Genomic DNA, 14856 nt, shown 5'->3' with positions numbered 1-14856 from the left:
CAGCCAGTTGACCCACTCGGCAGAAAGGTCAGCCTGCAGAATAGGTCAAAAGAACCCTCTGTGCATCGAGGGAAGACACCACCATGCATATATTGCTTCCCGACATGTTAGCCCGAATCATCCCCGTGCCCTGCTTAATGTGTGCTGCAAAAGAAGCGAGGTGACTTCCCCTCTGCAGTGCATGAACAGAGCCAATCTTTAATTTCATTTTTTAAGGAGGAGAGTATAGCGGGTGCGGGCGTGAGAGAGGGATGTGGTGCATTCAGAGCTCTGATGAGCTTGGAAGAGGAGCAAGTAGTGCTGCACAGAGCTCAGAATATCTTGCCTGGAAATGTAAGGAATCTGAAGGAACTTTCTACCACCTTTGGTGGACCTGCCCAAAGATTAAGGCCTACTGGGAAATGATCTATAATGAAATTAAGAAAGTCCTTAAGTGGACATTTGTAAAGAAACCGGAGGCTTTTCTCTTGGGCATGGTCGGCCAATTGGTACCAAAGAAGGATAGGACATTCTTTATGTATGCAACTACAGCAGCAAGAATCCTGTTGGCAAAGTATTGGAAGATGCAAGAACTACCTACTCTGGAAGAATGGCAGACGAAGGTGATGGAATATATGGGACTGGCAGAGATGACCGGCAGAATCCGTGACCAGAGGGAAGAGACAGTGGAGGAGGATTGGGGAAAATTTAAAGTATATCTTAAAAATTGTTGTAAAATCATGGACTGATAAGATGTTAAGGGGTAAGAAACGGAGAATTACAGCTGTAAATGATAATGTTAAGAAAATCTAAAGAGAGTTAATTAGAATTGATTGAAGGGTTGCTAAAAAATGGTAAAATAAGGATGCAGTGAAAGGGAGGTATGGGGAAGTCAATTTTTATTTGTATGTATTTGTCTTTTGAGGTGTGTTTGTTTTTTTTCTTGTTTTGTTTGTTGTCTGTTTTGAAAATCATTAAAAATTATTATAAAAAAAAAAAGAGCTCAGAATATCTTGCCCTGTCTTACTTGGTGCCAGACATCATCACCCCCAGTGACAACATTGGATAATTCACCCTGTTCTGTCGTGGGATGCTGGTGGTGGTGGTTTTGCATTGCAGCAGTGAGGTGGGAAGTGTGGAGTGCTCTCAAAGAGATAAAGATGGGCAGCTATGCTCTCTCTTAGGGTAAGAGTTGAACACAGAAGGCCGTGGATTCTTTAACCAGCCAGAGGCCTAGTTATACAGGAACACTTTTGCCTAGCTAACTCTTCCAGCTTAATTTTATTTCAGAAAAGGAAATGGGGCTGATTCTGTCGGAACACGCCTGGGGGGCATACGCAGCCCCCAGAATGAGACAGACCTCTCCAGGCGTCTTCCTGATGAAGCACTGATGAAACGTTCACAAATCAGTCCCAGTGCACACCAACCTAGAAAGTAAATGTGATGTAACAATGTGATGTATGTGATGTAACAATCACACATCCAGCAACGGAGGAGTGAAATGCTAACAGATTCTTTCCATAGGAAAGATCACAACTATTAGTTTGGTCTTCATAAAAGCAACCTCCCTTGGAAATCCGAAGTTTTAATGGCCTTCAATCTATATCAGGCATAGGCAAACTCGGCCCTCCAGATGTTTTGGGGCTACAACTCCCATCATCCCTGGCCACTGATCCTGTTAACTAGGGATGATGGAAGTTGTAGTCTCAAAACATCTGGAGGGCCAAGTTTGCCTGTGTCTGATCTATATGTTTGGTGTATATTTGAAATCCTCTTTTAATCCAAATGTTACTATAGTTGGTGCCGGCTGACTAATTTTGTATATCATGGTTCTTTTTGTTCTTTATAGACCATCCACGGCCATAAAGGAGCCATAACAGCCGTGGCTTTTGCTCCTGATGGACGTTATCTTGCCACTTACTCCAACACAGACAGTCACATTTCCTTCTGGCAGGTATGTATCATGCGTGTGACACTTCTTTGTCTCATATTTGAGTTGGGCTGTTTTTCAAAACTGTTATATTCTGAGTCTGCCAGTCCCATAAGTGGGTACTGCAGACATAGTCTGAAGTTCCCCATTGTTTGCTATTAAAAAAATAAATCCCAGGGGTTTTAAAGCTTGCAGTCTGGGAAAACCTAGTGTTGCTTGGAAGCCTATCAGGTGTTCCCCAGTGAGAACATTAGTAACGGCAGATGAGGCTCCTTATCAGACAGGCAGTCTGCAAGGACCAATATTCCCTTCCAGTGTTATAGCCACAAGGGGACGTTGGATATTTTCAAGAGTACACTCTCAGTTCATACAGTGCAGGGGGGAGGTTCAAAAGGCCTTTCAAGAGCTCTGTGTGAACTTAGTACACCCTATAATATGTCTGAGAACCTTCTTCAATGCACACGGGTTCAATAGCACACAAGCAAGAGTTTCCTCAGCAGACAAGTCAGTAAAGAGAGCTTCTCAGACCTCTGTAATGAAACATTCAAAGAACACCACAACCATCAAATTCCAAGAGTAAATACCAGGAAAGCCTCTTCTGATAGTCTCATGTGCCTCCAAGAATCAGCTGAGCCTCAGACACTTGAGGGTTTTTTTTTTTTAAAAAAAAAAGATAATTCAAAACCTTTGCTTAGCTTCCACATGGAGAATATTCCATAACAGCTTGACAGCCAACGAACGTATCTCCTTTTGCCTCCTCAACTTTTGGTTGTGACACTCAGAATTGGATGAAACCAACTCCCCCTTTTTAATCCGGAAAATACAGGAACAGAGGCAATTCCATGGGAATGTGTAGTTTCCAAGTTAACAATATTTATTTAAAGATATATATATATATATACTCTTCCTTATTAAAGAAGAAAACCAATTCAAACACGCTGTTTGCAAAATTGCCTGGTGCAGTCTTTCAATCCATCCTTCTGATCCAGAGCCGCTGTGTAAACGGAAAGTGCAAAGGGTTTGGGGGTTCCCCATTCACTTCAACAGATGAGGCAGACTTTGGGTTCCCCTAGAGCTGTAGTTTGGTGGGTAGATTCAGCCTAGGAAGCAGCCATTGACCTGCAGCCTCCATCTGTCTCAGCAGAGAGGAGCCATGACACCACATTCCCTCATGTTTCCAATGCACCCATGGTCAAAAAGTATTGTGAATGTTGAATGAGTCTACTTTCCTGCAAGTAAGTTTGGGCACAGCCTGCCGGAAAGTTCTCCTGCACAACCCCCCCTCCCTTTGAAATGAATAGGAGCTGCACAGTTGAGCAGGTCCTGTTCATTTGAGTGGTGTTCAAGAGTGACATCTTTCTGGTAGATAGTGCCTTTTGTTTAGAATTGCCGCCTACGTATGCAGATATCTGTGCAGGGGGAAAAGAAGAGCTGGACAAAGCTCTGACAGCAGAATGATTGCTTCCTTGCCTTGTAAAATTCCTGTAACTATCAGCTATTAGTATATATATATTAATCTACCATGGCTTTCTGCATGTCATTCAATGATAACTGTATGTGTCATTAAAGAGTATTGAATTATTCTCCATCATCATACAGTTTGCGATTTCTGAAGCAGTGAATAAGAACCGTAAAAACGCTCTTCCATCACTTGCATATATTTAGTTGAGTTGCATGGGAAGATCTAGAAAGCAATCAGACGTATTGATTGAGATGTTTTACATGATCATCTAAGATTGCAGGAGGTGGCAGGGACAATATTCCTATACAGGCACGTGCTTCGACATATAAACTGCTCAGTTTAATTCCCACCCCGCCCCTTGTTTCTTCCCTTCTTTCTTTTTTACAAAAAGACAGCTTTAACATAAAGAGTTAAGATGAGCCAACACGTTGCATTTTAAAATGTGACCTCGTCCACTAGTGATTCCTCCCCCACCCCCAGTGGTCTATTCAGTACTACTATTAATGCAGGAAAATCAGTAACATTAGTCATCTTAAAAGGGTTATTACTCAAGATGATTTAAATTGTGAAAATGTCAGTGGGGCTTGCATGCTCCCTGCTACAGATGCCATGATTTACACTCTCTGACACCATTCTGCTGCTGAGAAGGTCCAGGGAAAAAGTAATGGCTTCTATGTTGCGCTGATCAGAATTCAGAACATGGTATCGGCAATAGCACATCTTAAAAACGTCCTAGGATGTGCCAAGGTTTTCATATGTCAAAGTCTCAGGCACGCAGCTGAGTCCGCCATCTCACCTGTTCTATGCAGATTCAAAGTTTCTAATGGGTTTAGCAGATTTCACCGATACAGGGCTTTTGCTTTATTTCCTTGTTTTTAAAGCACATCACAGGTGAAACAAAGCAATGCAAATTGACCAGTTATCATGTGAATTAGAAGCTCCAATGTTTAAAGGTTTGTTCCCTTTATATTTTGCCCATGGGATGGATGGAGCTACAAAGAAGCTGTTGCCTGTTATTGCTTTTCCCCCACCCCTAGTCAAAATATATAGGGTCAAAAATGCAACTTTTTTTAATTCAGGAAGCTGCATTCGGCAGAGAGCAGCTGCAACAGTTTAAAATGCACACAGTCACAGAAGACGGTCTGAGCTCAATTAATATTGCAATTGCTCATCTTCAAAAACTAGCATTTTAAAACAAAGTTTGAGTCAGCAGTTCTCTCTGGAAATGGGGGGGGGGGTTGGATTTTTCCAGCAAAATACTATTGACCCTGTCCGTTGTTAGGCATGGAGGTTCCAGTAAGTATATGCAGCTTCCCTGTCTACAAAAAACTTCCCTCTTTGCATCATTGGAGGGAGGTAGCTTTGCACTGAATTCAGAATTAGGATGCAGGGCAAGTTGTGAATTGCCACTGTTCCATTTTGACTGCTGAACTTTGCAAAAAAAGAAAATTGGCATAGAACACAGGCAGGCTTTGGGTTTGTTCTCTTCCATATAGTAGTGTGTTTCTTTCAAGTTGCCTCCAACATTTTCAAGTGTAAAATTCTAGATACATCTGTAAAATTGCCCTTAAAATGATGTATTAAAGGTAAAGGGACCCCTGGCCATTAGGTCTAGTCGTGACCAACTCTGGGATTGCAGCACTCATCTCGCTTTATTGGCCGAGGGAGCCGGCGTACAGCTTCCGGGTCATGTGGCCAGCATGACTAAGCCGCTTCTGGTGAACCAGAGCAGCACACGGAAACGTCATTTACTTTCCTGCCGAAGCGGTACCTATTTATCTACTTGCACTTTGATGTGCTTTCAAACTGCTAGGTTGGCAGGAGCTGGGACCGAGCAACAGGAGCTTACCCCGTTGCGGGGATTCGAACCACCGACCTTCCGATCGGCAAGTCCTAGGCTCTGTGGTTTAACCCACAGCGCCACCCGGGAGCTCTAATTAAATAGCCTTTATGAACCTCTCTTTAAGAAAGCAAAAATGAAGGATCGGCCATGTTTTTCATGGTACTCATAATGCAACTTCATCAGGGATGCTCACAACGTTTTTATGGATTCTCAGTGGCTATTGGTTCAGAATGAATGGAAAGAAACTCCAATTAAAGCCATATTGCTATCACCAGGAAGTATAATCAAACAACTTCTCTAAGCTCTTACAGGGTGCTCTGCACATTTTACACTGCTGTGCTCTCCATAAACAAATTTTTGGATTTTGATACTGATTGACTGGTCCTCTTTTTTTTATCCCCTAATGGCAGATGAACACCTCTCTTCTGGGAAGTATCGGGATGCTGAATTCTGCACCACAGCTCCGCTGCATTAAAACATATCAGGTCCCCCCCGTCCAACCAGCATCGCCAGGCTCCCACAATGCCCTCAGACTGGCCAGGCTCATCTGGACTTCCAATCGCAATGTCATTCTCATGGCCCACGACGGCAAAGAGCACCGATTTGTGGTGTAGAGTCAGGCGTTCTGCTTTTGTTTCTTGCTCTCAATACAGTTTTGTTTGGAAACCCCCTGTAAATCTCATCTCCCTCATTGCGATCTTGACACCAGGTGGTCCACGCCAGGGTCCGCACCAGTAACGCAGCGAGATTGGCCAGGGGAAATTGCTTCCCTACAGCAGAAGCCTTGCTGTTGACTTAGAGGCACACGTACCAAACTCAGCAGCCTGCAGCGGTTATGCCAGCATTGTAGGGTTTCCCCCTTTATCCGTAGGGAGAATAAGAACCATGAGAACGCAGCTGTGCTTCTTCGGGTTGCGACTGCTTCAGTAAGACTCTCTGGAAGATCTTGATTTTATTAAGTTAAAAGGGGGGGAGGGAATCAAATCACAGCATTTAAACCGGGCTTAATCTAATCGCTTTGAGAGTGGCTGAAATGATTCACAGGGTTTTAAGTTAAAACTTTGCTTCTTCTTCCTTTTGAAGTATTTAGAATCCTGATGTTTACTGAAAGTATGTTTGTTTACATGGATGCTCCTCCAGCTGTGCCCCTAGCCTAAAATGGGTGGTGGCAGAGAGGTGGGCTTGTAGCATCCACACACAGGTCTTCACATGCATTCTCATGGCACTTCTTGACTTACAGGACAGGCTCAGATGGCTCCCATGTGCATAGGAACTCCCCTGCGTCCACTAGAGATGCTGGTTCACAGCATTAAAGGTTTATTGTACCTGTCAGGCTCAGGATTTCACGGCAAAATATATGGGAAAGAGAATTTTCCACTTCCTTCAAACCAGCGACGCTTCCTTATATACATTCTTGATTGATTTGGAAATGATGGCGTGCTTTAATGAGCAAAGAGGCAATTTTATGTTTCATATGTCAGGGAAGAGAGGATAATATTGACTGTGATGTTAATTTTTTTTATTGGAAAAAAATGAAAATTTGCAAAGAGGGTGGCTGTTAGCATTTCCTTTGCTGATAATATGGATATTTGTGTCCACGAGGGATCTCTCCCCGAGATTTCTCTTGAACTGGACCCAACAAAAATATGACCCCAGTGAATTTTGTTCTGATGTCAGCTTAATCATGATGCAACACATTTTCAACATTTAGATTTCATTAAAGGACAGGGGTTTTAAGAGGTGGAAGGATTTGATGGAATGCATCACTGGTCATTGGTGCAGGAAATTGCTACTATATTTTTAAACATTTTCAATAAGTGAGCAGTGTAAGATGTTCGCATATCGCCTGTATTTATTACTGTGCGAATGCACCTGGAGTTTTGTTCCTAGTACGGCAGGGAAAACATTCTGGAGAATGTTTTGTTTAAATGGTGGTGCATATAGACATGTGCTTTTCTAGCTTCCATTCTCTTTGCCTTAAATCTGGGGAATATGCAGAGAGAATGGTCTTAGTGTCTGCTAACGCATTCAACAGAAATTGAGCCTGTCAGATCCAAAAGTAGATTTTGAATGAATAGATAAAAAAAATGATGGCTTCTGAGTTGAAAAACTACTGAGTACATTCTTTTGAGCACTGCTTGCATGCAGTCCCCATGGATATGAATGAGAATTGCGCAAGAGTAATCCAGTAGTCTTGCTCTCATCTCATACGTTTCAACGGGGCCTGTGCTGAAGCAGTTCCTAGTAGTTTGCATACATTGATTATTTTTTTTGTTCAACATCTCGGTGGTCTGTTCAATACACTGTACATGTAAGTAGGATTACACAGGCTGCCATCAACATATCTATCTACATGAGATTTTAAAAGCAGAGAAAGAAATTAAAGACCATTAGGAATGTTGATCGCATAGTTGTTGTGAGTTTATATCCTTTTTAACTATGGCAAAGCTTAAATGGAGTTTATCTAATGGTGGTGAAATTCTGTTGTGGATCTTCCGTGTTTTTGAAGTGAACTCATGCAATAGGTACCAGGATTTGGAAAAGGCAAGAAAGTGTTCACAAAATATGTACACTCTTTTCTACCGAATCAGAACGTTAGTATGACATAAACAGAAATGGACCATTTGTGCATTTCCCCTGGGGCATTCCAGAGTCATATTTACTTCTCTTAGACGGACTTCTTTGTTGTTCATCCATCCTTTTCCCTTTCCTTGATTCAAAACTCCACAAGGCTCCCTTGCTCACATGGAGCTCTGCATGGAAGCTGCCTTGTCTCGTCAGCGGTGGCTAAATGCTTCTTGCATGCAGTGGGACTTGGTGCAAAGATTGTTCCCCATCGCTGCAGAAAATGGAAGGAGCCTCTGCTTGCAGAAAGCTCCACAGACCCACTGTGATCAGAACTTTATATTACTATAAGCAGAGGGCTGATACCCGAAATGGCACCTCTGTACAGAGTTCCTCTCCTCTCCCCTTCTTAATATGTTGCAACAACATCCATGTCCCGACACTGACATAGCCAGCCAAGGAAATACAAATGCACATAAGATTTACTTCAAACTACAAGGGGGGGCATTCAGAACCCTAAAAGTGACTGCTGATTTCACAAGCCTGCAGCTTCTGTGTGTGTTGCAACATGGAGTTTCACTCTGGGTGTCTACCAGACCTGTTACATTATGCTGAATGAGAGCAAATCTGCCAAGTGGTGCTACACAATTTATGTTGATTTCAGTGGGACCTGTGTGAAGCTTATTTATTTCAAGTGCAGAATGTGGAGCAACTGCACTGCCCCATTTTTATTTTTATTTTAAATGCTTAACATGTATTTCCTAAATTCCAGCCGCTTTAAATAAAACCATGGGAAAACACGCTACATGCTTTTATCACTAGGAAGTAGTTCAGTGTTGTGAAAGATCTAAGAAAGAAGTTTAAATGCTGTACCTTCTTAAAATTATGTATTCTGCAGATATCTAACACGTGGTGCATTATGTCTATTTAAATTTTTAAAAGGGTACTTTTAAACCAATAGGGGAAGCTAGCCTGCAAAAGAAAGAGTAATTTAAACATGAGAATCAATATTTATGTGCTAGCAGCTACAACAATCCGCTAGGCTTTGAATGGGAACCCACATGACCCTCTCACTGAAATAAATGGAGACTGTGCTACAGCAGGCAGCGTTCAGTGGATTTTTGGCCTAGAAGTCTTAATTTCCCTCACACGCAAATCAGCGCTTGAGTGACTTTCTCAGGCCTCACTGCAAACTTCATCACGGCTTAGACCTTTCAGCACTGCAGTAAAATTTGTATTGTCATTCCAGTGTAAGCTTTTAGTGTTTTATTGATTTGTTTAGTACTGTATTTGGATTTGTCCTTGTAAATGTAGAGACGTACGTGGCTTCATTGGCAGTTTACAAGCAAAAGATGACATGATGAGACACCTGTATGAAAATGTTGTCATGACTAAAGTCGCGGTGTACGGTAACTGATTAAAATGTCTGCCTCAAGAAACAACTGGGCGATTCCACTTATTGGCTGCTGCATGTATCCAATGGCCCTGTGTAGATAATGTCTGTGAAATAAATGCTAAATTGGACCAGAGAGTGCTTTCCCTATATTACAATCATCACGTTGATTGCCACACTCAACAACGCCAGGCGGTTGCACTAAGTCATGTTATAGCTGCGTTTGGAAATATATACCACAATTGTAGTTTCAGCTACCCACGCTCTATAACACCGAGAAACTAGCAGTAGTAATGTTATAACATTCTGTGGGCACTGTGACCCTCAGCTGTGTGAAACGAGGATAGGGAAATGCAAAATGTTGTAATGTCATGACACTTAAGATGTTAGGGAGGGAGTACATGTGACGTATTTCACAGGACAGCCATGTTTAGCATCAGACGCTGTGCTTACCATATTACCTAGTTTGGCCCTTAGTTTTGTGTGTAGAGAGAGACAGTCTGTGTTTCCTTTTGGTGTCTGGGACATTTCATTTTGGTAGGTAGAGACTCAGCTTCAGAAAGATCCGATTTATTCATAAGGCAAAATAAATTAGGGAAAGTAATCAATGGGGGAAATACTCAGGCTTGTTATTTTAATTTTAGGGATGATGTGATTACATCCAGAAAGGAAGGCAGGAATTTAATTAGTACCCTCCATAGTACAGGAAAATAGGAGGTGTTTTTTTCTTCTTCCCCTCTCCCGAGAAATTGAACGAAGTTATTTGCCGAGACATTAAGACAAGGGCAGCTTCCCACTGGGAATGCTTCAGAATGTGCTGTGTCTCCTTCATCCAGCAGTTTTTCACTTGGATCTACATACCTGTGGTATCACTAGGCTAATTATTCTTCAGAGAGGATCATAACCAATAATTAATTCGGTCCTTTGGGTTGGTGGGGGCGGGGTTTCCCTTGGAAAAGCAGAAGAGTATGGATTGAGGTGGTCATTATGTAACAGAGGGGAGGGTGGGGGACATCAGATAACCACAAGCCTTCATAATTGCAACACTTCAAGAACCTCTTGATTCTCAAGGTGTGTTCCTCAGTTACAATAATTGATGGCTTAAATATATATATTTTTTCCCTATAGGTAGAATCTGCTCAGTAACTGTTCTGTTGCTGATCACATAAACTGATCAAACGCAGAAAGGGCACGACATTAATAGGAAGGTAAAGCCAGGCTGTGCTGGGTGAACTTTCACCTTTCACCTCTTCAGCTGACAGACAGAGCCGAGTGTTGGAAAAAATCAATACTTAGGAGCCAGGAGGGAAATATTTCCAACCTCTAACTAGAGAATGTATTTTGACAAGGCCAAGATAATCCAAACTGCAGAGGAGAAAGAGAAAAGAAGACTCATTTTTAAAGCTTGACACTTCAAGGTGTTTTTGTACAATGGTTTAGAGAAAGCATCGATAACGTACAAATACCAAAGGTCAAAAAAGAAAAGCAGGGGAGAATTTCAGAAATTGCATGCATTGTCTTTCTTTCTGTTTGCTTTACCAAATAACAAGATTGCAGCCAAGCTTTGATTACCAGATACATGTACACGGACATTAAAGAATTATGTGATTCCATGAATTCTCCCCATTTGTGGGGAGTGGCACGAGTGGGGGATTAAAGGCATCGGTGTTCTGCCTGCAGCAATTCCATTGTGTAGCACGTCTGCCTCCGCTCTCTGCTCTATCCTGGCACTTCCTTGCAGTAATTGCTTATAATATTATCTAGTGAGTCGTTGAGCATCTTCTTTGTGAAACGGGAGCTACTGTCACATATATGTACCAAAGCAGATGGGAACTCTTGGAGCCCATTCTGCATGCATGCTGACCACTGCCAGAACTGGAAGTGTGAACAGACCCAACACTGACACACACCGTGTGAGAATTCTGTGTGCCTGTATCTGACTCCTGCACATTAAGCCATCACCTAGCTTTGCAGTCATCAACTGATGAATATTCACGTGTGAGACAGACCTTAGATTAGCTCTCTCAGATTCTGCATCCAGAGATTGACATTATTATTATTATTATTATTATTATTATTATTATTATTACCCCATATCAGTAAGTTGGCTGGTTTATTTACCTAGCTATTTATTTCATAAAATTTATACAGTGCTTGATGGTAAAAAAACAAAACAACAACACCCTCAAAGCAGGTTGCAAAAGATAAAACAGTCAAATTCAGAAAAAATTACAGCCATGCTGGTCTTGCAGAAAGATAAGCTTCACCTGGGCAGCTCAGCCCCTACGTACGTCTACTCTGAATTCTGGATTCAGTGGAATGCCCCCCAAGTGAGCGTACCTGGGATTGCAGCTTTGAGGTCTTACCATGAAGTTACAACTTGGGGTTTCCAACCATGGCCTGGTTCACACCCTAGGCAATCTCCTTGATATCACCAGCCCAGTAGAGTTCATGTTGGAACCATCAACATCTGTATGACAGCTGCAATCACATAAAGAGCATCGGCCGCGTGTACATAACTGGTACAGAGGCAGCAATTCGTGTTAGGGGTGTCTCCATGCAATCCTCACCAATCCAGCAGTTTATATAGTCTTGATGGAAAGCCATTGTTCTGTCATGCTCACTATGACAGCAGCTACTGTACTAGAGCAACGCTTCCATTGCTTTTCAGTGCACATGCAATTGTTCACTTTTACCTGTTGCAAGGTAATCTAGGAAGCTGCCTTATACTCATTGGTCCATCTCACACGGCATTGTCTACACCAGCAGTGGCTCTCCAGAGTCTTTGCTGAGTCAACTCAGAGATGCTGGGGATCGACGCTTGAACTTTCTGCATCCATGTTCTGTACCATTAATACCCTTATGGCTGTTTCTCGAAATTACATGAGAGTAGCCCATTCAAATCCAGTAAAACAGATAAATGCCCCCTCCATTAGCATAACCACAGTCTCTGGAAGCCAGCCAATATTGTGAAAAGTAAGCATGTACCCATTAATCATCTGCAATCAGTTGGCATGTCCAAAGGAAAGAATCTTTTCAGCCATGACTCCACATCTCTAGAACACATTGCCAACTGCACTGTGACAGGCTCCATGATTTCTGGTGTTCGGAAAAGTTCTAAAAGAACCCCATGTTTTCATTCGTTATTATCCTGAGTGTGTTTAGGCTTGATGACGACGTGTTATTATTGAAGGCTTATAATGATTATTTTGTTGCTGCATTTGTTTTGTTTTGTGTGTCAGAAGCCACCTCAAGAGGGGTTTTAAAGATGACCTAAAATATATATCTGAATAAATGGGTGAATGTTATTATTGCCATAAAGGTGTCTTTGAAAATACAAGAAGACAGATCCCTGCCCCATAAGGCTTACAGTCCTGAAATTCAACGCAGCGGAGAATTCAACAAAAGGAAGGTAAGGATATATAGGCAAGGGAGATGATGGGTGCTGATTGATCGTTTATTTAAAGTTTGTTGCTGTTTTGACATTTTCCATGTTAAGCTTGTGGACTGCTTTGAAGACCTTTAAAAAAAAATAAAAACTCAAAATATTAAAGGCCAGCCCAGTAGCACTGAGATCAGAATTTTGTGATAGCACAACAAAGGAGACAGCTGGATATTTTTCTTCCTGCCGTTTCCTCTCCTCCCTCCCACCTCCACCACCCATTTATCAGAAGTAGTTGCAGGGGATTTTCTGTGCGCACCCAGAGAAAAGGCTGAAATAACGGCAAAAAAAAAAAAAGACAAATAAGAGGTTGAGAATAGGAGTGACGCATTCTTAGCAACAGGAGAGGCGTCTCTCCAAACTGTAGCACAGCAATGAATCTGAACTGGTGCAAATTGCTTAATGGCTATGGCCACCTACTGGCTAATTACTTCAATATCACAGATGATCCTTCACTTGTAAGCTCTGCAACCTCCACTCGGAAAAAGATACCTGCGATGAGAGGGGGGCACTTGAGATCTATAGGGAAAATATTATTACAGGAAATTACAACTGTCTGCTCTTTTGTTGCAGGAAACAGGGCTTCTGAGCATTACAGGGTTTCTAACCGTCAGCACAATGGTGTTTTTCTGAGAGTGTTTTTCCCCCCAAAGCATAGTACCTGCTCCTTGTCTCAAGGCCCTGCAAATTATACATTCCCTGTATGTTTTAATTGAGCGTCATCTTCAAGGTACAACACTCATAAGTGGAAGCAAGTTCTGTTTCGAAATGCAGAGGTTTAGCTGCGAGTATAAGCAAAACAGCAAGTATTGATCGAATATTTTTGCCGAGCCTCTAATAATGGTGCTCTTATTATTGTTAGTGTTTTATACGCTGCATATTTCTTAGGAAATGCAGCCGCTCCTGGTGGTTTACTGAAAAGCCAGTTCAAGAGAACAGATTCATTCTTATCCTTTCAAGGGGGTGTGGGGATGGTTTGAATCCTCGCTGTTAGAGGAGCATCCTTTGCATTAACCCTATCGCCGGGTAACTTCACTGAAACTCACTGGGCATCACTCCTGCTTCTAGCCCTCATGGTTGAGAACAAAACCTTCATGAGGTATAAAGCAAGCTCTTCTAAAGGCTGTGACACTAGAGGGCGCTCTGGGTGGGGTTTCCAGCAGCCAAGGAGAACAGTGGGTGTTCTTTAAAATTATACGCACATGCTGTGTTTGTTCTTTAGAATTATACACACCACTGCTGTGCTGTCCTTTTTGTTTTTGTTTACTTTTAGAGAAATTGGCGCAGAAAGAATTTCAGTGGGAAGAAGTTCTCATAGAAAAGCAAAATTAGCAAATGTGCTGATGTCAGGGGCTCGGTAACCTGACTTTTCCAGCTTCTCACACCTCAAGGAAAGCCCACGAAAAAGCATGATGGGAGCCAGTGTGCTGTAGTAGTTAAGAGCGGTAGACTCGTAATCTGGTGAACCGGGTTCGCATCTACACTCCTCCACATGCAGCTGCTGGCTGACCTTGGGCTAGTCATACTTCTCTGAAGTCTCTCAGCCCCACTCACCTCACAGAGTGTTTGTTGTGGGGGAGGAAGGGAAAGGAGAATGTTAGCCACTTTGAGACTCCTTCGGGTAGTGATAAAGCGGGATATCAAATCCAAACTCTTCTTCTTTCCTCCTCCCATGGGGTTGCCAGAGTCCATCAGAGCTTGGGGCAGCTGTTCCTTGCTTTCTTCACTAGCAGACCACCCTTGGGCTTTCCTTCGGACTCAAGAAGCCCTGCTCATTTTGGCGGCAGAAACATCAGCCAACCACTCTCCACCCATTTCTTTGTTGACCCTCAAGAGAGGGCCCCTGGCACCTTCAGGTCTCTCCCATCCTTCCTTCCTCTCGCGCTTTCCGAAACAATATCTCACCCGAAACACACAGCTAGCCAGACTCCGAAAAATTCTCGCTTCTCTGAAATTTGCAATGCAGTTCTCCAAGGAACGTGCACACAAAAAATAATAATTGTGTGCTAGGATACAGCATGTGCCTAAAAATGTATATATTAGTGAAAGTGGTGTACAAAAAAATACAGGTTAGTGGAAATGGCTTAAACTGTGGAATTTGCTTCTGCAAGATGTAGTGATGGTCATCAATTCTGATGGCTTTGAAAGAGTGTTAGGCAAATGTATAGAGGATAAGACTATCTGTGGCTACTGGCCATGATGGGTGTGTACTATCTCCACCAATGGAGGAAGTTTCCCTTGA

At 42.5% G+C, this 14856-nt stretch overlaps 1 protein-coding gene across 4 annotated transcripts in view; it reads left to right on the top strand.

The window, feature by feature from the left end:
* The window catches only part of WDR7 (WD repeat domain 7), a 216620-nt gene extending 207317 nt beyond the window's left edge, over window positions 1-9303 (top strand). For all 4 annotated transcript variants that reach the window (XM_081929554.1, XM_081929553.1, XM_081929556.1 and 1 more), the window contains 2 exons: window positions 1829-1933; window positions 5625-9303. In XM_081929554.1, coding sequence (XP_081785680.1) covers window positions 1829-1933; window positions 5625-5828 — 309 coding nt within the window. In that variant the 3' untranslated portion in view covers window positions 5829-9303. The remainder of the gene's footprint in view (window positions 1-1828; window positions 1934-5624) is intronic.
* The last annotated feature ends 5553 nt before the right edge of the window (window positions 9304-14856 follow it).

The sequence above is a fragment of the Podarcis melisellensis genome, assembly GCF_964234715.1.
Source record: "Podarcis melisellensis genome assembly, chromosome: 11".
Classification (NCBI taxonomy): domain Eukaryota; kingdom Metazoa; phylum Chordata; class Lepidosauria; order Squamata; family Lacertidae; genus Podarcis; species Podarcis melisellensis.
Note: the sequence above shows the minus strand (reverse complement) of the source record. Positions and strands in the feature narration are given on the sequence as shown.